The 27,539-nt window shown below is 43.5% G+C and overlaps 2 protein-coding genes and 1 long non-coding RNA gene across 3 annotated transcripts in view; 1 reads left to right on the forward strand and 2 right to left on the reverse strand.

The window, feature by feature from the left end:
- The window catches only part of ENDOD1 (endonuclease domain containing 1), a 28,969-nt gene extending 23,169 nt beyond the window's left edge, over positions 1–5,800 (reverse strand). Inside the window, exon 1 of the mRNA XM_059930563.1 lies at positions 5,425–5,800. Within this exon, the coding sequence (XP_059786546.1) occupies positions 5,425–5,727 (303 nt within the window). The 5' untranslated portion in view covers positions 5,728–5,800. The remainder of the gene's footprint in view (positions 1–5,424) is intronic.
- Positions 5,293–27,184, forward strand: LOC132370485 (uncharacterized). Its single transcript, XR_009504589.1, has 7 exons — positions 5,293–6,417; positions 7,298–7,428; positions 15,099–15,223; positions 22,496–22,635; positions 24,537–26,105; positions 26,450–26,538; positions 26,836–27,184. It is a non-coding gene; the product is annotated as an uncharacterized LOC132370485 (long non-coding RNA).
- Positions 9,047–10,757, reverse strand: LOC132370483 (lysine-specific demethylase 4D-like). Its single transcript, XM_059930562.1, has one exon. The coding sequence runs from the start codon at positions 10,755–10,757 to the stop codon at positions 9,192–9,194; it is 1,566 nt and encodes a 521-aa protein (XP_059786545.1). The 3' UTR covers positions 9,047–9,191.
- Positions 27,185–27,539: the final 355 nt, after the last annotated feature.

Consider the following 27,539-nt stretch of genomic DNA (forward strand, 5'->3'; position numbering starts at 1 on the left):
TTGTAGAGCTGACAGTTTAAAAGGAAGAGGAATTAAAACCCAACGAATAAAATCTTTATTCCTCAAGGAAAGCTCCATTCAATCACCATGAGCTATAACTGAGATTTCCAGAATGGTGTGTTAGAAGCCAAGCCAGACATCATCCAAAGAACTGGATTAGTTCAGTAAAATAAAAATATGATAACAAATCAGTCAATTTGGAATCCGGAGAGAAAATACTGACATTGTCAGTGGAAAGCAGCATGGTACAGCAGAAAGAGAGCTAAGAGCTCTGGAGTGGGACAGCCATAAGCTCCAATCCAGACTTTGCCATGTAGCAGCTGTGTGACCTTGGATAAGTTATTTAACGACGTTGAACCTCAGTTTCCTAAACTATAAACCGTGGGTCATAGGACCTAGAGCTGTTCTGTGAATGAGTTAATTTGTGAAGATCCTTGCACATAGTAAGGGATCAGTAAATGACAGTTCCTTTCCTGGATTGTCCAAATTTAAGTCTGGACTGAAAGAATGGTGCACAGCTCCATCACCACTAGACTGTTCCAGGACAAAACATCACTAAAATGTTCTGCCGATACAGGGCAAGTACCCTAACTTGCTCCAGAGAAAAATATGTGCTCTGACTTGTCCTACGACTGCTGGGAAAGAGAAATGGAGTAGAAATTAAGATTTCCATATAAAAGATGAGAATTGAAGTCCTATGACCATTAATGCAGTGGATCCATGGGAAGTCAAGGATCTCCATGGTTCATCAAAATTGCTCCGGACTAGGAGCAACTAGTCATGAGTTCAAATCCAAGCTGTGTGGCCTTGGGCACAACAGTTAACCTCTCTGAGCCAGTTTCCTCATTTCTACAATGAAGAGAATAAGATCTACCTCACAGTATTTTTGTAAGACTAAAGAAGTATAAGCAGAATATAAAACCAGTTCCTTCCAATATTCACGTTTACAAAATGACAGGGTCTTGAGGACTTCCCTGGCGGTCCAGTGGTTAAGACTCTGCACTCCCACTGCAGGGGGCACGGGTTTGATCTCTGGTCGGGATACTAAGACCCCACATGCCGCGTGGCATGGCCAAAAAAAAAAAATTGTTTTTTTTAAATGACATGACAGGGTCTTATACGTTGGCTTCTAGAGTGAATAGACAACATCCTTTGCAAAGGCATCACTAGTACCTTATCCAAAATTTCTTCCATTAAACGGAAATGAGCTGAGCAACTAAAAGGTTTGAGGCTCCCTGTACTAAACCAGAACCCAGTTCTCAATTTTGACTGCAAACCCTCCGGACCATCTCTGTCCTGCTAATAGGGACACACTGTCTCGTCTCTTTCTTGCCTTCTCCCCATTCTCAATTTAAAGGTGACCACATTCCACATAAAACCCACAACATCCCCTCTGTCTTCTCTGTTTCCTTCTTTTAAAAATTTTTTTTGATGTGGACCATTTTTAAAGTCTTGATTGAATTTGTTACAATATTGCTTCTGTTTTATGTTTTGGTTTTTTGGTCAGGAGGCATGTGGGATCTTAGCTCCCCGACCAGGGATCGAACCTGCACCCCCCGCACTGGAAGGCAAAGTCTTAACCACTGGACCTCCAGGGAAGTCCCTCTGCTTCCTTTTAAAGTTCTCATTATGTCCTTCAGAAGGCCCCTCAGATGAGGGATCCTGTCATCTGATGCTAAAGAGATCGAAATCATCTGGGGTAGTTCCAAAGGCCGGAGCTAGAACAGGTGGGGTGGATTTAGAGGAAGGTTCCAGCTCTGCATATGGAATACGTTTGGAACAGTGACTGCTGGCTAGCTGAGAAGCAAGCTTCTAAAGCAGGCAGCTCTCCACCAAGAAAGCTCAAGCAGAATATCTCACCCACTGCTGCCTGATTGAACCTCCGAACATCAAATGATTTTATTCAACACTTACTGAGTGCTTTCTATGTCCTAGGCACTAGAAATGCAAGCCCTCAGTCTCTCCACTGGAGAGACGGACCCACAAGCAGGTAGTTATAAAACAATGTGGTATGTACAAAAATAGAGAAATCACAGGGAGCATTGTGGGGTGGACCTAATTCAGGAAGTGGACCTCACTCAGGTGGGCTGTTCTTTCTGGAGGAGGTGACACCTCGGCAGTCTTAAAGGATGGAGTAGAGAGGCAGTGAGGGGCAAGAGGGGGGCAGTGTAGAAAGGGCATTTGGGGCAAAAGGAATCAGCATGAGCAAAGGGACAAATGTGACCAACAGAATGGTTTATGAGAGGCACTCCAGGCAGCTAGATAATGCTAGAACAGTACATGAGGGTGGGGAAGGGTAGGAGACAGACCGGAGCTAAAGACAGGAGCCAGGGCACGGGGCCCTTGTAAACTGCATTCTGTAGGGTGGAATTCTGGGTCCCTGTGTTTTTAAGCACAAGAGTGCTTAAAACACCCTAAAGGTTTTAAGCACGAGTGACTAAGTTTCTATCATCTTCGATTTAGGAGGTTTTCGGTTGTTTTTATTTTTTCCCAAAGGCAAACTGCAGGACAGCCTTGCGAGCTGCTGAATTGAGCTTCAGGAGCCTCAGGGTCAGAACAGCCCTACCTGATTAACTACCGAAGGCAAGCACCCAGCTCCTTTGCTCCCCTGCCTCTTCCTCCTCTATCTGCTGGGGCTCTTGGTAACACTAACCTCCTAAAGAGGTGATGTGGGCACAAGGTGACTCAGCATTACAGAGTGCTTGGAAGCAGCCAGAAGTCCACGCTGAGCCCTGAGCATCTTTCTGCAGTGGGCACACTGGCTGGGAGGCAGGCCTCAGGGGGGCAGGTTTGCTGCAGTGTGCTCCAGAGCCTGCCAGCATGGCAATCTGGCAGCTTCTCCCCCCTCTCTCCTTCCTTGCCTCCTTCCTAATAGCCCCTGGCTCCTGGCTGACTTGACTGGACACTGGGGTGGGGAGGGACAGGCAGCACAAGGCTGTCTTGCAGAGAAAAGCATCCTTCCAGCTGTGCTCAGCCACTGGACCCTTCCCACCTCCCCAGTCGGGAACTCGGGCCTCCTGTGCTTTTCTGAACCACTGCACCTCTCACCTCTCAAGCTGCCATTTGGAATTATTCCCTCCCACCCCACCAGCTCCTTCCTCCTTCCCCATCCTATTTTACCTCTCCAGTCCTATCCCTCATTACCAGGGCCCACGGTCTCCACTGCCTATGTGAAGGTTCTGTCCATTTCCTCTCTGCTGAATGAGTCATGCTCCTTTGGGCTCCTTCAATAACCGCATAAATGGCTCTGCTCCACACCCCTGCCCCAAACCTTCCTTGATCACTCCTCCGTACCCGACCCCTCCCTTCCATCACTCCTCTTTATTTTGAGCACTTGAGTCATCTACTCACTGAGTCATCTACTCACTTGTACTGGTTTAGCTGCTCCAACCACGCCCCACACACTAATCCCTGACTCGGCCATGCGTTTCTCACGCAGCATGTCCCCTCTGCTGGGAATGTCTTCGTCCTTGTCTCCCTTCTGAACTCTGCCTCATCCTTCCAGGCAAAGCACAAATGTCACCCTGATCCAAAGGCTTACCCCGTCACCTCCAAGACGGATTAAATCTAATAAGACTTCTTCTACCTTTTTAAACTGAGGATGTTTTGCTTATGTCATAATAACAGCTAGGACCGATATGCCAGGCACGAGAACCTTATATGGAGTAATTCATTCAATCCTCAAAATCACCCTGTTATTACCTCTAAGACCACCAGCCCAAGGTTACAGCAAGTCAGTGGAAGAACTGAGGCTTAAACCCACGCAGCGTGGCTCTAATCAGAGGTGTTGCCACCTCTTCACCCAGCAGACCAGGAAGCCTTTGAGTCCCAGAGCTCCACTCTCTTCCCCTGGCACCCCAAGTGCCTGGCACACAGTGGGTGACTACTAAATGTGGTAGTTCTGGATTTAACTGAAATTTGTTCAGCATGCATCCCACGTCTTCCTCACAGGTATGTTCTGTCTCCCCAAGCCATCCATGAGATCCTCGGTGAGAAAGGACCAGGTCATCTATTTTCCTCACAGGTCTGCAATCACATGCATACTGGGGAACTGGGGGAAACACAGAGAGCTCTAGGGGTGCAGATGGGGGCAAACTAACCTTAGGTTAATATATGCCTTAAGCGTGTATACTTTACAAAGGCTTTTTCACATGCCTGATCTCATAGGTCCTGACATCAACAGGCTGTGGGGAAGGTAAAGAGACAGAGGTGCAGATGGCCTGAGATCTGGTCAAGGTCTTAGAGCCAGAAATAACTGAATGATATTATAGAAATTACAACCCAGGGCTCTGAATAAAACAGCTGAAAGCCAGTCCCCTGCTCACAATGCCTAGGCAGCTGTGGCCATCAAGAATGGGCAGGCTGATGTAAGTCAACTATACTTCAGTTAAAAAAAGTAAAACAAAAAAAAGATCAAGGTCAACCAGTTCTAAAAAAAAAAAGAATGGGTGGGCTGAGTGTTCAGCTCCTCCCCCAGATCGGGTGTCCTTGGTCGCTGGGAAAGGGGAGCCTGGCACGGTGTTCTCCACGGGAGGCTGGCTGAGCAGACCTAGGGCAGGGTGTGTGAAGGCAGGTTCAGCAGGACCTCTGGGAGCCTCTTGGAGTGTTTGGTCACTCTCACCAGACAGAACAGAAAACCCTGAGAGATGACACGATTTCCAAGTGGTCTAATAATGTAGATATGAAGAGCCAGGAGAAACAAGTTTGTTCTTCCCATTAGTAGGAGGTAGTCAATGTCCCTACTATTTGTAACTATCCCATCGCATTTCTAAAAATCCATACCTTTATTTCATTGTCCTAACCCAACATTAACTTCAGATCGAATTTACTCAATGTCCTGTGCAGAAGGGAAGGCTTTTCAGGCTCAGGTGGCCTCTGCAGAAGAAAAGCTTTTCCCTAGTAGGAAGGGCAGTGAACTTCTAGCCAAAAGACCTGCCCCATCTTTATGCCAGTCTCATCGCCCCGCTGAGCCTTGATCTCCTCTTCTGTAAAATGGGCATGAAAATGCCCACTCACCCACCCATCCCACAGAATTGTGGCAACGACCTGTGAGCTCCCAGCCTAGGCGTCCCGAAGATCTGAGTGGTCTCTTGGGTCTCCGTCTCACAGTCCTCATTATTCAGGAAGTGAATGAGACACTGCAGATGTCTACTCTGAAGTGCAGAGAGAACCACCTCCCACTGGGGGCCTCGGAGCCCCGAGGCTTACGCGAAGGGTCGCAAATCTCCCAGCTCTGGCCGTGGCTTTGACAGGGGACGAGGCGGTCTGTAACTCCGGGGGCGCGGTGGGGCGGGTGGAAACCCGGGTTTCCCGACCCTGGCACCGAAGGCTGGGGCTGCCCTTCCCCGCCCTACCGCTCACGGTGGCTGCAAAGCGCCCTGGGAGGCCAGCCCAAAGGCCGGGCTTGGGAAGCGCCTCGCTTACCTGCGGCTCCACCAGCCAGCGCTGCTCGGCGGCGCCCAGGGGCGCGGGGCGCGCGGCGCGGAACGCCGAGTACACGGGGATACGGTCCCGGGTGCTGTACAGGGTGGCGAAGCGCTCGGCGCCCTCGGAGCGCTGACAGATCTTCACGTGGGCAGCGGCCGCCAGCCCCGCGGGCGGGGTCCCAGCGTAGAAGAATCGGTCGCATTCGCCGAAGCCGGCTTCCTGCTCGCGCACGAGTCGGCCCTCCAACAGCCCGGCCAGAGCGAGGAGGCCGCCCAGCGCCAAGCAGCGCGCGGGGCCCATGGCGCGTCTGCGGGCCGGGCCGGGAGAGCGCGAGGCCGCCGAGCGGGGCCGCGGCGGAGTCGGAAGCCGGGGGCGGCGCGGCTGAGCTAGCGCTCTGCGGGCCGGGCTGGGCGGCCCCGGCGACGGGGGCGGGTCCGCGTCCCGAGGCCGCGCCTCCCTCGCACCCTCCTCCCTGAAGATGGCTGCGCAGGTCCGGGGCCGGGCGCGGGGACTTGCACCGCCTGGTTTCTGCAGTCTGCGGTCGGAGGCTCGGGGACGCGCGCTCCCAAGACTAAAAGGTATGAACCGGGTCGGCTTAATCGGAGGAAACGGGAAAGAACCGTCCCCGGGGCTGGGAGCCTAGAAGCCTCCTGCGCCAGCGCGCCCCAGGGATCCTCAAGGATGCAAAGAGGCGGCGTGAGATGCCCTCAGAACTGTGGCTCTTTGGGTCTGATGGGCAGGGAGACCCAGTGACACCCGACGGAAATCAGCCTTCCCCTTCCCAACGAAATGCTCATCCGCCAATACACGGACACAACTTTGATGAAGTTTCAGCAGATCAGAAGCCAGGAGACCCAAGTTAAAAATCCTCTTCTAGGAAATTCCTAACCTAGGGAAATAGGACAGCTCTTGTGGTTTACTTGGTACTGCGAGGCTTAGAATCAAAACCAAAACCAAGAAAGAAACGAGACCGGCCAACATCACTGGTTGGTAGGTTGGTTGATTCATTCTTTCTTTCTTGAGTGCCTATGGGCCAACATGGGTTCGGCGACTGGGTACAGTGGTAAACAAGAATAGGGTCCCTGCGGTCCTGCAGACGAAACCTAGTGGGAAAGCTTGTCGTTAATCAAAGAAGCAGGCTATTAAAGGAATAATGACACACACTGAACGTGGAGCTGTGAGAACCTGCCCTTCCGGGGATTCAGAGTTGTTTGCCTGAAGAGTGTTGTCTGGACTGAGACCAAGAGGTTGACATGAACTAGGCAAAGAGGAAAGCAGCATGTGCTAAGGGGTCTCCCTGCAGAAGGGAACGTGATATGTTGGGGGAATTTAAGGAAGGTGGGTGTGGGTAGAGAACAGAGACCTGGGAGAAGATTATGAGAAATAGGGCTGAAGGAGGCGGGAGACACAGAATTCCAGGGATCATAGGCTACAGGCCATCAAACATTTTTCAGCAGGACCCGGACCCTATTGAGAAAACAAGCTTCATGTAATAATCCTTATGCTTAAAATTGACATTGCAATCTAGTATTTCTGTTGTGTTCTATTTTGTTCTCCTTTAAAAAATATGCTGCTGGTAACCCACAAAGTTGTTTCTATGACCCACTAATGGCTCATGTCCTGCAGTGTGAAAAGATATATTATATAAATCATGATGAGGATTTTGATATTTCAATGGCGGAGACACAATCACATTTGCTTTCTGGGCAGAAATGGGCAGATTGGAGTGGCCCAGAATGAATGAAGAAAAACATTTATAAAGATCCAGATGAGAGATGGTAGCTTGGACTGGGGTGGTGGTAGAGACAGAAGCAGAGTGCCTACTAAGGTGCCTTCACTCACATCTTCTTATTTAATCTTATTTCCTCAGTGTGCCATGTGGGGAACTGGACCAGAGCGTTCAGATGCTTGTCCAAGATGGCATATCCTGAGCCAGATTTGAGCTAGGCCCGTCTGCTTCCTAAGCCTGGCCTTTCCTCTAAGTCACAGCAAATCCATGAGGTGAGCCTATAAAATAGGAGAGAAATTGTCAGAAGAGCACATTCTGGAGCCTAAGAACCAATTCCTTGGAGGCTTCAATACCTGAAAAGGTTGACTATGTTTGGCCTCTGAAATGAAACCTAAATTTATTTCTTAAAGAAAAAAAAAAACAAGACACATACAGTGTGATGTCACAGTAACAACTAGCCTTGGAGTCACATGTTCCTTCTGCATCCAAACTATCATTTTCAATTTCCAAACTTTATTCTGAGTTTGGCCACTTCTGTGCATCTTCAACACTGTGGCCTAAATCAGTAACCATCAATTCTCACCTGTATTACTTAGATGTTCTAACTACTTCTCCTGCCCCCAAGGGGTTCACAGAACAATTAAGGTGATTAGTTAAATATGCAGATTATATCATGTCAGGTGGTGTTTTAAACTTCCAATGCCTTCTCATTTCAAGTTGAAAAAAACTCAAATATTAAACATGAGCTACAAGGTCCTACATACCCTGGACCCTGCCTCTCCCTTCTCAGTGCCCCAGACACAAATGAGCTTCCTCTCTATCCACACAAAAACACCAAGCTCTATGTTAGGGCTGTTACACTTGCTGTTTCATCCAAGTGGAAGTCAGCTCTGGACCTTCCTTCTTGTCATTTGGGACTCAGAAAGGTCTCCTGCTCTATGAAGTATTCCCTGCCCACCGGAACCACACTGCCCATTCTGCACTAGCATCCCATCCCCTTTAATCTCTTCACAGAACATATGCCCACTTGAAATTGTCTTGTTCCTTTATTTGTGGATTTGTTTCTTGGGATGTATCAATGACCTAACCATGTGAAATATACATACAGCATTGAGAAGGCAGTGGAGACTTGCAGAGAAGATTTTCACATGCTGGCACTTTTTGTCCTCTGTTTGCTCATCTCTCCTAGAAACTTGGATCAGGCAAGTGCCAGGTGATTTCCACCAACTCGTCCTTCAGATAGGCCTGCAAACCAAATCCCCCAACCCAGCCAGCCAGCTGGAACCCAACAATCAACCCCAAACTCACTCACCAACATCACACAAGGCAACAAGCTCATAAAAATAAGTTTTGCTTGAAATGTTTTGATATAATTATTAAGAAAAGTGCAGAAAAAACGACCACCCCTCAGTTGACTGACTGAACAACACAGAAAATAAAGTCGATTTTAACATTCTGGTTACCTTTAATATATTTAATAAAGTCAGATTTTAACATTCTGGTTACCATACTGGCAGAGAACACATTTTCAATACATCAAAGACTCAGAAAGATTATCAATTATTATCTTAGTCTCTACTGACCTAATTGGTCAAAAGGGCCTAGTTTGGAAAGAAAAGCAGGAAGAGAAGGGGGAAGAGGAAAAGGAGAGAGACTGGAGGGTAATGAAAGCCCAGGGTTCTTTAGAAGTTCAGCAGCATCCAGAGCTGGCCCACAGGATGGGAGTGTGAGGTAGATTGGGCTCTGGCGACCTCAGCAGGATCTAGTTCCCAGAGCCACTAGAGTGTCCAGTGCATGAAACCTCAGTTTGTGACACAGGAGTTAGCGGTGTCCAAGCATTCCAGGGTCTGGAAGGAAGAACAAACTTTGGAGAATTTGGTAAACACCACGGACCCAGCACGTCCAGCGGCAGCACAGGAGGCACTCTCACGCAAGACTAGTGACCTGCAAATACCCAAAGCTCTGAAATGTAAATATGACCAGTCTCAAAGGATCCCCACGCAGGAGCAGTGGGGTAGAAAGGCATCCCCTGGGCTTAGGGGACGGGGCCACAACCACAGCCAGAAGCCGTGGCGGGTTGCTGGAGCCCAGGGCTGAGCGGGGCGGCGCTGTCCGGCGAGGGTGCCTCCACAGGCAGGGGCGGAGCCTCGGGGTCCTGATCTGTGTCTAACGAAAGCCTCCTCTTAGCCCTGGGGGGAGCAGCTGGCTCCTGAGGGCCCTGTTCCCAAGGACGACGACGAGGGCCACATCTTCCAGCTGGGTGGCGATCCGGGGCGGATGGACCTGCGGTCGGCGGCTGGGTCGGGCCGGGCTCGCCGGAGGTGCCGGTGGCCGCAGCCCCGAACTGGGCGGCAGAGCAAGAACCCCGGGCCGGCGAGGGGCGCCGGCACCCAGCACGCACAGGGACTCGGTGGCTGGTCCCAGCGCCCGCGGCTACAGCCCTGCGGGGGCGCAGAGCGCGGCGGGGCAGGTGGTGCCTCTGGCCGAGAGCGGCTCCCAGGGGCGCGCGGACCTCCCTCCAGGCGTTCAGGACCTGGCTGTCGGGCGCCGTGGGCTGCGTGTGGTCCACCACGGTCCGCTCCTGCCCGCGTTTCCACAGCTCGTAGCGCTCCGGTTGCAGGATGCGCACGAAGGCGTCCATGGAGAAGGCGACCCGGGCCTCCCCGCAGCTGCACTGCGAGGCCGCTTTGCCATAATCGATCCAGCGCGGGCAGGCGAAATTGATGGCCTCCGCGCAGTTGAAGCCATGGTTGAAGCCAGAGTGGTAGCCATAGGGAAAGGTCACGATGAACTCCCCAGCCTCCTGAGTGACCCGATCGAAGGGGATGCCGTTGTCCTTGAGGACCGTGGGCGAGATGAGAGCCACCTTGTGCCGCAGGAAGGCCTCACAGCCCCGCGCGCTGCCCGGGAAAAGCTGCCTGGCCAGGCGTTCCAGGCGCCGGCCGTGCTCCGGGGGCACCGCGTACCACGTCTTGGGCTCCCCGAAGTGCAGGTAGTTGATGCTGTAAAGGTCCATGTCCTCCGTGTGCCAGGCGAAGGCGGTCTTCCACATGCCGAAGTACAGGTAGGGGGTGTTGACGCCCTCGATGACCACTCCGCACTCCTGCTCCAGCAGGTCCTGAATGGTTCCCAGGTGTCCAAGGTTCCACTGCTCCGTGCTTTGATCGAATAAGGAGCCACTCACGTCCGCACCATATACTGGTGAATCATAGAGGCGTGTTTTCCAATATTTTCGCTCCAGGTCCTTAAAATCAAAGTGTGGTGGCGTCCGGTATTTTTCACTATTTGCTAAGTGGTGGTACTCACCCACGGTCATGGCTTTCTTCTTTTTGTGGTATTGAGTAAACACACCTGCCTGCCCAGAAGTCACCTGCTGGAGGGGAGCGGCTATTAAGATGTCATTGATATCATCATAGGTCTGTCTGGCTTTCCAGTCCTTGGGTGGAATGATCTTCGCCACGCCTGCTCGGTGTGCACCTTGGGATTCCATATAAGCAATGTATTTATCGAAATCATTAAACTCTTCTTTGGTTGGATGAAATACCATTATTCTACAACTTGGGTTCTGGGCCCAGTTGGACTTAGACTTCATAGCTTTCATTAATAAGCGGGAAACTCCCAAGTTCTGATGTATGTTCTGGGCAGGTGAGGATGCTGGAAAACACTACTTTTTCAAAAATGGGTTGGAGTATATCAGCAGGAGCCCGCAGTAGACTTTAATGCAATGAGTTGATAATATTTCTTAGGCTTGCTGATTCTCCAGGGGACTCCACGCTGGGCAGAAGCCTTGCTCAGGACTGATGCCGGCTGAGCCTGCAAGTCTGTGATGTCCTTGGTTGACACTTGGCTCTGTCCTCTTGAGATCTAGTGAATCACCCAGCCCTGGCTGGGTATCCCAAATGCAGTGTCTTCAGGGCAGAATTGAAAGCAAAACCTAAAAAGAAAAAGAATAGAGACAGGTTGAAAATTGATGGTTGGAAATAGTTACAAGGGAACTACAAAGAAAACACCACCATGGACTTTAATTGCATATTCAAATAAAGGCGAAAATTTCATAAGTTTGACAATACAAGAATTGGTGGTGTTGTGAACAATGGAAATTCTTGTACTCTAGTAAGGAGAACGGAAATCATTACATTCACTTTGAAAACCTATTTGGACAGTATCCACTAAAATTGAACTTACCCATGTGCTATGATTCATGCCTAGGATATGTGTATGTCTGTGCAATGAAAGTCAAGTCCAAGAATGTTCAGAACAACATGATTTCAGTAGTCAAACACTGGAAACAACTCAAATGCCAGTCAACATTAGAATGGATAAGTACATTGTAGTATATTCATACAATGGAATACAATACAGGAATGAGATCAACAAAAACTACATGAAAATTAAAGAATAATTCTATAAACATAATACTGAGCAAAATTATCCGGACTCAAAAGAATACCTATTCTATGCTTCCATTTATATAAAGATAAAAAGGTACCTATAAGATGATGATATTTTTTGGTACCAACGTAATCTATGTTAGAAGTCAAAGTAGTGGTTACCTTTTTGAAAGAGAGAGGTTGTGAGTGGGGCTGTGAGAAAGTCTCTAGAATAATGTGAATATTCTGTTGTGAACCCAGGTACTGGTTACACAGCCATCAGAATGACTCATTGTCATAATTCTTCAAGTTATGATGATTTTCACAAATTTCTATGAAATCAATTTTTTAAAATTTATTTAAATTATTTAAATAAATTTAAAATTATAGTTTAGGGTGAAAAGCATTAAAACAGAATGATATCTTTCATTGTACCAAAAGGAAAAAGAAGGGTGATTGAAAATATATGAACTAAACATTCAATTGAAGAAACTATAAAATAGATGAAGAGAAAGAAGGGGTAGGAGTCAAAAAATAACAAAGAATAAAGACAAAATTAACGAAAGAAAACACATACAAGACAGAACACTGATGACCAAAAATATTCTTGGAAGAAATTAATGATAGCAATACACCATGGGCGTAACTGAGCATAAGAAAGAAGGGGAAAATAAACCACTAGGAATGAAATAGTGCACAAAAGAATTTTTAAAATCTCGAAAGAGAATCTTAGGAGAAACTTGCCAGCAACATTTTCAAAAGACAAGAGAAAAGAATAAATTTCTGGAGAGGAAACATATCCAAAATGGATGCAAGAAACACCAGAAAGCTTGAATAACACCCCAGTATAAGAAGCTGGTTCAAAGTATGACTCCTGAAAGTCCAAGAGACACATCATTTTGCATGTGAATCTAGAAAACTTTCAAGAAACAGTTAACTCTTATTGTGCAAATTGCTTCAGAGTATAGAAAAAGTTGGAAAGCTACTCAGATGAGGCTATTCTGCTCTCTGATAGCCAAACGAAAAAAGGACAATAAAAAATAAAGCTACAGGCCATTTTTGTTTATAAGCATAGAGGAAAGCATAAAATGGAATGTTATCCAATGAAATGCAGCAATATAGTAAAAGAATAATACATCATGACCAAATAGAAGGCAAGTATGATTGAACATTGGAAAATTTAATGATATAATTCAGAATATTAACAAAGTAAATGAAAAATATCATCATCTTATAGGTACCAAAAAAGCATTTGATGAAATGGAAAATCCATTCATGATTTTAAAATTCTTACTTGCAAAGCATCAAGAGAAACTTTTTTTTGTAAGATAAAGAATTCCAAGGTAAAAAATAGCAATGATCATTCTTAACAGTGAAACAAAAGTAACATTCTCATTAAAGTTAGGAAAAAGAGATGCATCAGCATGAAAAGCTGCTCAATATCACTAATTATTAGAGAAATGCAAATCAAAACTACAATGAGGTATCACCTCACACCAGTTAGAATAGGCATCATTAGAAAATCTACAAACAACAAATGCTGGAGAGGGTGTGGAGAAAAGGGAACCCTCTTGCACTGTTGGTGGGAATGTAAATAGATAGAGCCACTATGGAGAAGAGTATAGAGTTTCCTTAAGAAGCTAAAAATAGAATTACCATATGATCCAGCACTCCCACTACTGGGCATATGCACAGAGAAAACCATAATTGAAAAACTACATGCACCCCAATGTTCATTGCAGCACTATTTACAATAGCCAGGTCACGGAAGCAACCTCAATGCCCATCGACAGACAAATGGATAAAGAAGTGGTGGTACATATATACAATAGAATATTACTCAGCCATAAAAAGGAACGAAATTGAGTCATTTGTTGAGACGTGGATGGATCTAGAGACTGTCATACAGAGTGAGGTAAGTCAGAAAGAGAAAAACAAATATCATATATTAACGCATGTATGTGGAATCTAGAGAAATGGTACAGATGAACCGGTTTGCAGGGCAGAAGTTGAGACAGAGATGTAGAGAACAAGCGTATGGACACCAAGGGGGAAAAACCGCGGTGGGGTGTGGGTGGTGGTGTGCTGAATTGGGCGATTGGGATTGACATGTATGCACTGAGGTGTATAAAATTGATGACTAATAAGAACCTGCAGTATAAACAAACAAACAAACAAACAAAAAACAACTAATACTAAATTTTCTTTGGGTTATTTGTATGGAAATATGTTAATATAAAGGTTTCAGACATTACATGAAATTTCCAGAAATCTTATATCTTCTGGTCTAATGTTATAAGTCATAATTCTAGTTATTACTTTAAAATGTATATCTCAGAAATAACAAAATTTCCTTGTCAATTGCATTATTATGAACTTTCATCCAATCTTTAACCGTGGTCATTTTCAAGTCTTTTGTCCTTTACAGACAGTTCTGGGTGTACTCTGATGCTTTTGCAAAAATGTTCCTATAAAAGGGTTTCATCTTCAAGAAATTCATGGAAAAGACTCTGACAAGTACAGGTTCTGGTAACTGACTATACTGCTGAACTGAATGAATAAGCATGTTCAGAACACTCATGGAAAACTGATGAATTCATAAAAGTCCTAACAAAAGATCAAGATGAAAAAAAAATTAATTAGGTGGGACTGAGTCAACTTATGAGGATGATTTAATTTTTGTGACTTTCTGTTTGAATTAAAAAAAAAAGAAATCCCACAAGGACTCAGAGGCAAAAAATATACAAATCAATTTCCACTGCAAAGTAAAGGAGTTGTTACAGTGGAGGATTGCTGGACTGAATGTCAATATTATGACATAGTATGAGTGAGTTTCGTGTTGGGTAATTGCAATCGTTGCTTTTGTTGTGGTCATCCATTTACAATGCTTGGTGTCAGTTTATTTATCCCTTATAAAAATAAAATACAGTGTGTGTGTGTGAAAAGAAAAAAACATATTGAAAACAATGTGAAAAATAAATCTCACCATGTACACTCCACTTTCAACTTGAACTGTGTAGAGCAAATGTAATAGTTATGATTTAGGACAGAAAATATATGTGTACAAATAAGAAAACAAAAAAATAACCAAAGCAAACTATCTCATTAACCCAATTTCAAGTGCTCCCTTATTACTGTTTCCTAATCCTCTTAAGCTCCCCTAATTTCCACCATTCAAATATTCTCTCTCACTTTCCCCTGTCCTCAAACTTCAGGTGCACCTATTCCACCCTACTTAGAATCCTCCGAATATCCGAAAAGTCCCTAAGTGATCTGGCCCACCATCACCTCTTGACCTCACCCCTTTCTACCCTGCTCCTTGCTCTCTCATTCCAAACACATTCCTGGCTGTGTCTCAAAAAAGGCTGGTATACTCTTGTCTGAGGGTCTTTGCACCCAGGCAACTCTCAAGCCTCAGCCCAAACATCACCTTTTCAGGGAACTCTCCTCTGATTGTCTTGCTTTGGATAAAAGTAGAGACGATTTTCCTTCCAGGAAAACAGGTACTCTCTCAACAAAACATTTCCAAATGAAACTTGAACTGATGGTCAGTACCCATGTATCTCTTCCAGATATACTCACATCAGCGCCATGGTAACTCCAACATTGCTGATTGCATCACAATGGAATCCAACTGGCTCTTCCAACTGTCTACTAAAAGGCCTCCTTTTTAAAGTTATCAGCCCACGAAAGACAGGTATTTTACCTGAAATTTTTCCTTTAAGATTTCTTACAAGAAAATAAATGAGATCTAAATATTAGACAAATTTCAGGGTCCTTTTAGGTCCAGAGGGATTTCCCTGGGAAAGCTGCCAGAATGGGAGGAGCTAGCACAGTTGTCAGGGCATTAAACACCGCTAGTATTGGGTCAGCACAAGAACCAGGGAGAGGAGAAGAAAACCATGCTACAGAAATCGGTGAGGAAGAGCTCAAATGCCTTTAGAGAACAAAGGCATTTCATCTTCCTCACCCTGTAGTCTCCCCAATAAGACTTCGAAAGATCAGCTTGCCTGCCATTGTTCCAAGTGATAGAAACTCCCCACATCTCCTATGGTCTGCAAGAGGTGCCAGAGGTCCCTATATCTTATCTGGGGTCCATTCAAGACAAGAGGAAGCTGGGGCTGGGGCCCAATCCTCTACCACCCCTCTCCCCAAAGAGGTCAGCACAATTGGGCTTCAACATAAAACATTTCTCCTTTGGATCTGGGATCAGGGACAAAAAAATAGCCAAGGAAGGGCTTGCTCTCTGTGACCCCTGCTGGTAGCTTTTGTAAGAGTGCATCAAAGGAATGTTTGCTGCAGACCCGAAGACTGGTGGCAGGGGCCCTTTGAGTGAGCGGTAGTAGCTCTGTGTACCTCTGCCCTGGAGCCTCATGCACCATGGAACATGCAGAAGGTAGGTAAGGGAGGATTAAAACACTCTTCTCTTTTTCCAACTTTAATGTCAAAGGATCAAAGAACCAATCTTGAGGTTTCTATAGAATTTGTTGGTAATAAATGGTGGGGAGGGGAAGTGGTTGACAATCTAGTTCATCCTTGAGGGGGTGTGACAAATGCAGTTCACTTAGCCTCTAAAGATTGGGTGGAAGTCAAATAATCTCTCTCTTCCTATTCCAGAAACACCTGATGAGCACTCAAGGGTCTTGGGGATAGATTGTTATGAAGGAGAAGCATTGTTCAAACATGACCCTAGATGTTCATCCTAAGATGCCTGAACAATAGGCTAGCCTAGACTCCTTCCATGACTGGAGGGCTATAGCATCCAAAACGGCCCAAGGTCCCCAGGTGCCTTCTAACGTACAGGGCTGCTGGCTTTCCCGGACAGCTCCTGTAAAAGGCTGGCATGATATCTAGGCCGCTTAATTCCCCAAGCAGTCCGAAGCTCCCTTTCCTAATAAGGTTGCTGTCTTCAAAGCCCTATATGAAGGAAGAGCACTGGGGAAGGGGCCTCCACTAGAACAAAACCCTCCTCAACATGGGATGCCTCTCCATGTAGACGCTGAGGAAATGCAGAGCCTATGTGTGCCTTGGTCTTGATGTGTTTCCTGAACTCATATTGTATGACTCTGTGGAATTTTCCTCCATCGACAAGGGGACCCAAAAGATGGGAAGAAAGCAAATAGTAAGGTTGCATCAGGGTTAGGGTTTTCCAGCCATGTGTATCTCAAGGAGAGAGGAACAAGTGTCTTGATGGATTGGATGGAGGGATAAGAGAGTGATTACAATGATGGACCAGTAAATTTATCCTGGCTAAAAAAGGAAATGAGAACATGAGGGCAATGATGGAGAATGAAACAGTGCTCGATTCATAGGCTAAATGTCTCCATTAGGTGAAATACTTGTATTAGAACCCTAGGAAATGTAAGCTAGCAAGAGAATGGGATGCTTGAAACATAGCTGGTACTATCATTATTCCCATTGTATGGAGGAAGAAACTGAGGTTTGGAAAAATTTATATTTAACTTCATAGCTTGTGTTCTCAATCTCTAGAGTTATTTTTGTGCTTGTCTTATCTTCCATATAAAACTACTTTGAGAGCATTCTCTAGGTCTTGTTCATCATCATATTTTCCAAGGGATCTTGGTACTCTATATGGTGCACACTCCAAACATTTTTATTAGAAAAATAAGTTACTAAAATCATTTGGCGCACACTGCAGCCTCTCTCCTTTGGTTACACCCCATCTTTCTCCGTACTCTCCTATCTCAGGGGAAGAGAAGGTACTCCCCCTCTCCAGAGCTAATCTTGCCATTTAAACTCGTTAAATTGACACCTCCCATGCATTCCAAAACTATGGTCAATTAAATGATCACTATCACCTCTGTAAAGACTTAAATCATCAGTCATCAGTCTGTTTCCTGATTGAAGCTACATCCTTTCTCTTACCTTCCTTTCAATACCGAACATGTCAAAACATAAACAAAAAAATCTACGTTTACAAAACCATTTCCTCATCTCTCTCATCTTCTGATTCTGACCCCACTTCTGCACTGAAATTGATCTCTGTCAATCATCACATTGTCTCCCAAGTGCGCCTCCATGGGTTACACTTTATCTCTCTACATCATTGATTCATGGAACACCTCCTTCCTCCTCAAATGTCTCTGACCTCTAGGGTACTGATAGTCTTCTCCGGTTCTTTTCTTTCTCCTTGGTTCCACTTCTTTTTCCACTATACAAATGCAGTCTTATTTCAAAGCTCAATTCTCATCTCTCTTTTAACTCTTTTTATTTCTCCCTTTCAATCTCCTTTTTCTGTTCATGGCTTTCTTTAGTATCACACTCTCTCTCTCTTTAAAGATATTATTTATTGCCATAGCTTTCTCTAATAGCACTGACTTTCTCCTGCGCTTCTGATTTGCTTTTCCTTCTTGACTGGCCACTGATCCCCTGAAAATCAACTTGTTTAGTACAAATTGATCATCTCTCTCCTGAAATTAACTTCGTCCTTTAGAAATCTTTTTTTCTAACGATGGGAGTACAGTATCCTAGTTACCGTTGGCTATTACATCTCCCTCTCCCTAGACATATAGTCGGTGATGTCATGGGATCCCACGACAGTCTACTGTGAGGCCCCAGGGACATCTGTATACCCCAGGGAGGCTTCCTGTGCTCTCCTTCCTTATGTAAGGAGGCAAGTATCCAGCTTGCCTTCCTCTCCTCCTTATAGCTGTCACCACTCAAGCTAGACCCTGAGGATCTACAAGTACCCATCACCTGTATCATGTGATAATCTCCCCATCTCACCCTAATTTTTAATCTTAAAAATTCTTCTACAATGATTTTATTTAAAACTATATAAATATACAATCAAATTTTTCATTCTGTATGAAAACTTCCTCTAAAGAAATGAAAAGAGAAGAGTGAAACAATTTAGAAGGAAAATTAATGTCAAAAATTTAAATACTATGCTAAGGGTCTTTCCCCTAATGAACCCTAAAATGCTGATTATGAATATCACACAGGCCCTCATTTCTTTTTTTTTTTTCTTTCTTTATTCTTTTTTTTTAAAACATATTTATTGAAGTATAATTGCTTTACAATGGTGTGTTAGTTTCTGCTTTATAACAAAGTAAATCAGTTATACATACACATATGTTCCCATATCTCTTCCCTCTTGCATCTCCCTCCCTCCCACCCTCCCTATACCACCCCTCTAGGTGGTCACAAAGCACCGAGCTGATCTCCCTGTGCTATGCGGCTGCTGCCCACTAGCTATCTATTTTACATTTGGTAGTCTATATATGTCCATGCCATTCTCTCACCCTGTCACATCTCACCCCTCCCCCTCCCCATATCCTCAAGTCCATTCTCTAGTAGGTCTGTGTCTTTATTCCCGTCTTGCCACTAGGTTCTTCATGACCTTTTTTTTTTTTCCCTTACATTCCATATATATGTGTTAGCATACAGTATTTGTTTTTCTGTTTCTGACTTACTTCACTCTGTATGACAGACTCTAACTCCATCCACCTCACTACAAATAACTCCATTTTATTTCTTTTTATGGCTGAGTAATATTCCATTGTATATATGTGCCACATCTTCTTTATCCATTCATCTGATGATGGACACTTAGGTTGCTTCCATGTCCTGGCTATTGTAAATAGAGCTGCAATGAACATATTGGTACATGACTCTTTTTGAATTATGGTTTTCTCAGGGTATATGCCCAGTAGTGGGATTGCTGGGTCGTATGGTAGTTCTATTTCTAGTTTTTTAAGCAATCTCCATACTGTTCTCCACAGTGGCTGTATCAATTTACATTCCCACCAACAGTGCAACAGTGTTCCCTTTTATCCACACCCTCTCTAGCATTTATTGTTTCTAGATTTTTTGATGATGGCCATTGTGACCGGTGTGAGATGATATCTCATTGTAGTTTTGATTTGCATTTCTCTAATGATTAATGATGTTGAGCATTCTTTCATGTGTCTGTTGGCAATCTGTATATCTTCTTTGGAGAAATGTCTATTTAGGTTTTCTGCCCATATTTGGATTGGGCTGTTTGTTTTTTTGTTATTGAGCTGCATGAGCTGCTTATAAATCTTGGAGATTAATCCTTTGTCAGAGGTCCTCATTTCTTATTGAATTCTTAATAAACAACTAAAACAAGCCTTGAGTTGAGTATTTGTTTTTGTTTTTGTTTTTGTTGGCTTTGCCACGTGGCATGTGGGATCTTCGTTCCCTGACTAGGGATCAAACCCGTCCCTCTGCAGTGGAAGCACAGAGTCCTAACCACTGGACTGCCAGGGAAGTCCCCTATATTTGTTTTATAAACTAAATTATTTCCTTTTTACATTTCTAAGGATCCTAGGAGGTATGCGGCCGGGCTACCATCTATATAAAATAAATAATCTAGATACACATTAGTCTTCAGATATTGAGCATCCAAAGGAAACACTCTGATTTTGTAAGTGTAACTCTGTGCTCAAATCAAAACTCAGAATTTGCCGGGTACAATTACGGTGATCCTTCAGTGCTCCAGGCAAATGTCTTCTCTATGGGTCTCAGATGGTTGCTTTTACTGTGAAACTGCCTACATGTTTCTTTCAATTGGAGCCACAGGTACTAGTTGACAATAAGTGCCCTTACATTTCAGTTACTCTTCCATTTTACCCTTATTCTTGGTATCCCCCAGTAACACAGAAATTCTTCCTCTAAGGAAACTTGACAATTCTGACAATTGAAGAAAAGTATTTTTATCAGAATGATTAGACTTGATGGATTTCTGGAAATTAGGAGTCTTTCAAAAATAATTCCTCTAAGCTTTCCTGGGGTGTGTGTGTGTGTGTGTGTGTGTGTGTGTGCGCGCGTGTGTGTGTGTGTCTGTGTTTTAAACTGGGGAAGGTAAGAAGTGAAGTAAGTGTAATAAGTCCTCTCAGTGTGGCCATTGTCCCGATTGCTTATTGTACAGATTGCTCAGCAATTTCAGGACAGCAGGAAAGCCTTCTTGTCTTTCATGCTCGGTGCATATTTCAAAGCTATTCTTTCAAATGAGGATTGTTGACAGAATGCCTCAGACGTTAGCCATTGTTTCTGCTGACAGCCAATATCTAAATGCTGTGTTTAATAAATTTCTTCTCACGTTAGAAAGTCTACTTACCGTTTATTGAAAATAATTATAACCATCATATTTGATGGCTAAATAAATTCTATTGGATGGAGATACGTGACACAACTTTCCCCCTATTATTGGACAGTTATTTTGTTTTTTACTTTTCCACAAGTATTACTAATCCCTTATAAATATCCTATATTTCAGTACCTAGATCAGTATATTTGGTAACATATTAGTTAAATAATGAAATTCCTTGGATTAGATAACTAGAAATGGAATTACTGCATTGCAAGATTTAAACATTTAAAATCCTTAACATGTATTTCCAAAACTTTCCAGAAACATATCACTTTACATCCTCACCATTAACGTTACTCTGAAAAAATATCTTTAATAATTTGGTAAGAAAATTATTGTGAAAAATTTTGGTGAAAAAGTGTAGCTCCAGGTTTAATCTATACTTCTTAGATTACAACTAAGATTGACTTGCTTTTCTTCAATGAATGCTAGCCATTTGTATTGCTTCATATCCTTTGCCCATTTTTCTCTAATATGGTTCTAGTGTTTTTTCTCATCTACTTACATGAACATTTTATGTATTATGTGAGTATTCTGCATATTTTATACAGTATATGAACATTTTACTTGCTCATGTGAATATTTTCCATATTAAACCCTGTGTTTAATCTGTTCATAGATTTTTCCCAGTTTACCATTTCTTTAATTTATATTTAATTTTAATTTTAAATGTTTTTCGTATATATATATCCGTTTAATATATTAAAATGTTGAGTCGGTCTTTTCCTTTGTAATACCTTTCATGGCCTTTATGTTTAGAAAGTGAGAAAGTTATTTTCCCATCCAGAGACAGATAAATATTAACTTATGGGGATTTTCCTTTTTATAGGTTAATTGTACTTTTAATTTTGATTTTAATTATACCTTTAATTCTAACTGGGGTTTTGGGTTTGTTTTATTAACTTTTTTATTGTTTTGTGAGTATGGTACGAGGAATAAGGGAGATGTAAATATGATTCCTAGTCCTAGTGTGCTGTGTTCCTCTCTAATAGTTTATAGGAGCTTTTCTTTGTCCCAGTGCTCTTAAATTTTTTCCGTCTCAAAATTCTGGTTCTTTAGTTTTATGAAAGCTTTTTAATTACTTCTTTGACAGCTTCCTCTAGTTTTTCCCTCTGTACATTAACTCCTGTATTTGGATATCAGACCTCATGGACCGGACCTCCAATTTCTGTGTCTTTTCTTCTTCCAATTTTATATCCCTTTATGACTGTGCTTTACCTTCTGAAATTTTTTCTTATCTTTATCTTGTAAACCTGCTTCTATTGTCTTTTTCATTTCTCCTATCAAACTTCTAATTTTTAACAGCTCATTTCTGTCCCCTTAGCTTTTTCAAGTGTATATAGCTTCCTTCCCTGCCCCCCACCATTGTCTTATTTTTGTTTCACAGGTGCACTTCTTTCATCTCTCAGAAAATACTAAAACCCGGACCCATATTGAGAAAGCAAGCTTCATGTAATAATCCTTATGCTTAAAATTGCCATTGCAATCTAGTATTTCTGTTGTGTTCTATTTTGTTCCCCTTTAAAAAATACGCTGCTGGTAACCCATAAAGTTGTTTCTGTGACCCACGAATCGCTCATGTCCTGCAGTTTGGAAAGATATATTCTATAAATCATGTTGAGGCTTTTGATCTTTCAATGGCGGAGACACAATCACATTTGCTTTCTGGGCAGAAATGGGCAGACTGGAGTGGCCGAGAATGAATGAAGAAAAACATGTATAAAGATCCAGATGAGAGATGGTAGCTTGGAGTGGGGTGGTGGTTGAGCCAGAAGCAGAGTGCCTACTAGGGTGCCTTCACTCACATCTTCTTATTTAATCTTATTTCCTCAGTGTGCCACGTGGGGAACTGGACCAGAGCATTCAGATGCTTGTCCAAGATGGCATAATCAGTGAGTCCTGAGCCAGATTTGAGGCAGGCCCGTCTGCTTCCTAGGCCTGGCCTTTCCTCTAAGTCACAGCAAATCCATGAGGTGAGCCTATAAAATAGGAGAGAAATTGTCAGAAGAGCACATTCTGGAGCCTAATAACCAATTCCTTGGAGGCTTCAATACCTGAAAAGGTTGACTACGTTTGGCCTCTGAAATGAAACCTAAATTTATTTCTTAATTAAAAAAAAAAAAAAAACAAGACACATACAGTGTGATGTCACAGTAACAACTAGACTTGGAGTCCCCTTTGATCTGGAGTTGATGACCCTGGTCACGTGGTACTTGTCCCTCAGCCAGGTCATCCTTACCCTTGTACACCTCTGCCATGTCCTCCATGGGAGGCTGTGAGGATTATGGTTTTCATGGGATTTTTTAATATTTATCTTACTATCTGGGATTATACATGTTCCCCAATGTCGATTCATGTTGTCAACTCTAAACACAATTAAACAAGTAGAAATCAATCCCTCCTTTCTCATGTTCTTTATACATGCTCTATTATGCTACTTGTCATGTAAGGGTATTAATCATTCCTCTATCTGTCTTCTCTACTAGATCTTGTACTTCAGGAAACAGGGTGGTCCCTTCTTAGTCTCTGGGTCCCATTGGCTACCACAGCATCTGGAATAATAGATGTCAAATTTGAGGATTCTGTTGTGTTTGAAAAAATGCAGAATATAAAAATAAATTTTCAGTTTTTATGACTAAAGCATTTATATGATTTTTATTCACTGTTTTTCAAACTTTCTTGATCCCTGCCCCCCCTTTGATAAGCATAACTATCTCTGCCACTACTCTCCCACCCCCTTCGGCAAATTCTAGTTTTTCCCCAGAATCCTGTCAGTGACCAACACGCACATAGCACAGAACATTTGCACATCCCACAGCCAGGGCGATATTGTCTACTTTAGATCCTTTTAGTTTATAGTACAGACAAGAGAGTTTCTTTTTGTTTCCCTGCTTTCCAAACATAAGTTATATGATGATACTGAGTTTGCTTTTGCAAATTACAAAGGTCCTCACCCCAAGATTGTAGAACACAATATGTCATGGGAGTACCTTGATCTAATCAAAGTTTTTACTGACAGCTCATTCCAGGGGAAGCCTGTCTTTTACAGCATCTTTATGAGCGATCATTCACTGTCTCCGTTTGATCACCTCTGGTCCCTTTTCTTTGCCACTGATGCTCTTCTCCTGGGGACGAGGTTTCAAACCAGATCCTCTTAGGCCTCTGCACTCACACCCATGCCAATCCAACATCTGTCGGTAGCTGTCAGCAAAGACCTGAAGAGGAAGAATAATGGCTGATGTGGAATAAAATGACACTCTACTTGGATTTCAGTGGTTTGGTTGATTCTGTTCCAAGCTGTTTGAAGACATGAGTCAAAATCGACCCTTCTCCAGCCCTGCAGTCCTCATCTCTCATACCCAGTTTTTCATCCCTTCATCCTCGCCAATCCATTCTGCTGCTGGAGTGACTTCCTAAAATAAATGTGATGACATCATCCTACTCTTACAGCCCATCAATCGCTCTCCATTTGCCTTAGGATGAAACCCTGCTCCCTACCTGACCCCCAAAACCACTGAGATCTGATCCCTCCCTCTTGGGCCTCACCTGTGGCCTGTGCCACCTGGCTGTCTATGCTCTGAGCAGTACTATTCAACTTCTTGCAGTTTCTACCACAGACAGTGCTCTCTCGTGTCCCTGAGACTTTGCATCATAAAATACTTCCCTTGGCCTGGAATTCTCACCATGTATTCCCATCCCTTCATCTCTTTCATTGAGCTTTTTTTTTTTTCTTTTTCTTAAACACAATCCAGCTAAACATTAGTTCCTCAAGTATCCATCTTCCTAACAAGCATGTCCTCACTCACCACTTGCCCTCCTCCTGCTCTACGTGAGCTTAAGGGCCCTTTCTGATTGTGCCTTTTCTTTTTTGCAGCTTGTGGGATCTTAGTTCCGTGACCAGGGATCGAACCCAGTCCCCCTACAGTGGAAGCATGGAGTCCTAATCATTGGACCACAAGGGAATTCCCTGATTGTGCATATTAATCCCAGTATTTCCCCTGTACCTAATTGCTACCTTCCTCCTCAGACATAAACATAGTGCCTGCTATACAGTAAGTATTCAATACAGTGAGTAAATAAATGAATAAAAGAAAGGGAAAAAAATCCCTTCCATGAAATTTCATTTGGAGTCTCATGGCTCTAGTTCATTCATTCATTTTCAAAATGTTTTAAAAACATCTACCATGAGCACTGGCTAGATGCCGAGTGTTCAGGGAGGAACGAGGTTAGACTTGGTCCCTCTCTCATGCCAGCACCTCGCAGGGCTCCATGGGTAACCAGAAAAGAAAGCAGAAGTTAACTCATGCTCTGCCTTAGACAGGGAAGGGCAATGCTGGGGAACTTTCCCGCCACGAGTGAGTTCTGTAACGTAGATTTCATGCTGTGTCACCTCTAGCCCAGGGCAAGACAGATACAGAACTTTGTACCACAGAACTTGAAGTAGTAGGGAAGACAGACAGACAGACCAGACAAAGGAGTTCTGATACAGTGTGAGAAGCGCTCTTTAAGAGAGCTATGTGCTATGAGGGCAGAGAAGGGTCGCTGAAGCTAATCTAGGGAGAAGTAGCTCTGGAAAGAGAGTAGCAATGGGGTAAAATCATACTTAATGATGAGATATGTTGAAACTGTGGCTTGTAAACTGCAATAATGATTCAATTTCTAGGTCCCTGAAGCTACTTCTTAGTCACTCCTCTCTGTTGATTGTCAAACACTTGTATGAAATTGACAGGTAAGGAGGAATTAACCCTATTTGGATTATGAGGAGAGGCAAGGAGGCTGAGGAGAAGCTCCTATTTGGGTGAGGATGCCTGATTTATTTTCCTAATCATGACTAAACGTAAGAAAGCATACCAGGCTCAACCCTCAAGTGAGAAGCAGAAGGCCTCAGAGTCCAAAGTGGTGGTTGACACCGAAGCCCACCGGAGGCTGAATCACGCTCTCCTGAAACTGTGGACAGAACTGTCTTCTTTCTAGCAAAGCTACACCTTGGATGGTGTCTAGAAGTAACGCTAGACAACTGCAGTCCTCATAGAAGGAGCCATGTGTCCACAGGCGCACTCTCACCCCATGAGCGTGCACTAAAACAGACATATGGTCCATAGAACTCCTGAGCACTTCCGGATTGCTCAGCTTTGGGATATTGGTCCAGATGTTAGGGGACAACTGCAGACAGGAATAACTTTGAGTCTCCTCATGCAGAGAAATATTTAAAATAACTTTTCTGAAACTTTTTTTTTTTGGCTTTCCTTATCTGCAGGGAGAAGAGTGTGGTGGTTATGAGCTGGGCCCTGGAGTTCGACTGTCTGGGTGCAAATGCTGTGTGATCCTGGGCACATTGTGGAACCTCCCTATGCCTCAGTTTTCTCATCTACAAAATGAGGATAAGGATAGAACCTACCTCCTAGAGTTGTTTTAATTATGACAACGTGCATTAATATACCAGGTTTCATTGATTCTAAGACATGCATTTTTCACATTTTAACATGTCTGAAATTCAGGTGCAATTTACAGTCAAGAGCATAGCATAGTTTAGTTGCCTCAGTGGTATGAAAAATAATGGTGTAGCTTATGTTCAGTGGAATCTTAGATGTGATGAAATTCAGGATACAAAGAGCTTAGAAAAATACATAGCACATAAACAGTACTAAATGAATATTTAATAGATGATATAGATATAAAATATATATAGCTCTTCTAACTTCATCAGAGCCAACCTATATAGCTCATTTTTAAACGAATGTCCAAGATAGCAATGGCAAATGATAACATGACTGACCCATTTCCCAGGAAAGAGAGAAGCTGCTCTTCATACTTGGCCTGGAGTTGGTGGAAGCATCTGGTACCCATCCCTTTATCTTAGCCAAGATCTCAGAAAGGTGAGAGAACTGAGACCCACTGAGATGTGGATACCTTGGACAGGTAAAAATTTGATGCCTCTTTAGATCAACATTCTTTTCCCAATCATTTATTAGAGCGACTGGTACTGTGAGACCCAGCAGAGAAGTAAGATCTCTGACAGTGCGGCTCAGAAATCCAGCTCTCACCCCAAAGCTGCACACACCAGGGAACAAATCCAAAGTCCTAAGTTACCCAACTGCTCTTCTTAGGAGGATAGTGATCATTGGACTGCCATTCCCCAAGTGACTAATGAGAGTCTTGTTTTCCAATTACAGAACCCGCTATCCCTAAGAGAAGATGCAATAAACACATTTTCTAAATACCAGCAAGTTTCCAGTGATGCTCTAGTGAACCTTGGAGACTGGTTCTATAAACAACTCCTAAGCCTCCCCTACCAACTTTAATTCAGCTCCACTCTGGACCCCAAAAGGCGTTTATTCAGATGGCAGACACGCAGACATGAGTGAATGTTATGTATTTAGACAGGGGAACAAAAGGAGCTTCCCTGGCCTTTTGTTTCTTGCTGATTGCGTGTTCCCTTTTCAAATATATTCGACTGTCAACCAGAGAAAGCAGAACATTCTGTTCTAAACTCCCACGTTAAAAATTTTCTTCATTTTGAATAATCTGTGTATCTTTCATCTGTATTGTTTAATTTAACTAAAACAAACATATATTGCCTTTGTATTATGAAAGTTTTGTTTACTTTCCAGGAAAAAAGGAAAATAAAATTCTATCAATATGTTTATAATAGAAAGTATAATTAGAAAAGTAGAATACAAAACTTATGCATGGTTTGGTCACAGTGTGTGAACATACGCAAAGGATAATAAAAGACTGAGAAAAGCTCAATATTGCCTTTGCACGATAGGTAAGTAAAATTATTTTGTTTTATTTTTCTGTATTTAAAATTTTATACAGAAAAACTGTCTTATAAGAGAAAAAATGAAATTCTTTTTCAAAGCAAAGAGTGTTAAAT

Source organism: Balaenoptera ricei, chromosome 8 (genome assembly GCF_028023285.1).
Source record: "Balaenoptera ricei isolate mBalRic1 chromosome 8, mBalRic1.hap2, whole genome shotgun sequence".
Classification (NCBI taxonomy): domain Eukaryota; kingdom Metazoa; phylum Chordata; class Mammalia; order Artiodactyla; family Balaenopteridae; genus Balaenoptera; species Balaenoptera ricei.

Bases quoted from the DNA above. Each gene is read 5' to 3' on its own strand.
- LOC132370483 (XM_059930562.1), bottom strand. From the start codon at position 10,757: ATGAAAGCTATGAAGTCTAAGTCCAACTGGGCCCAGAACCCAAGTTGT.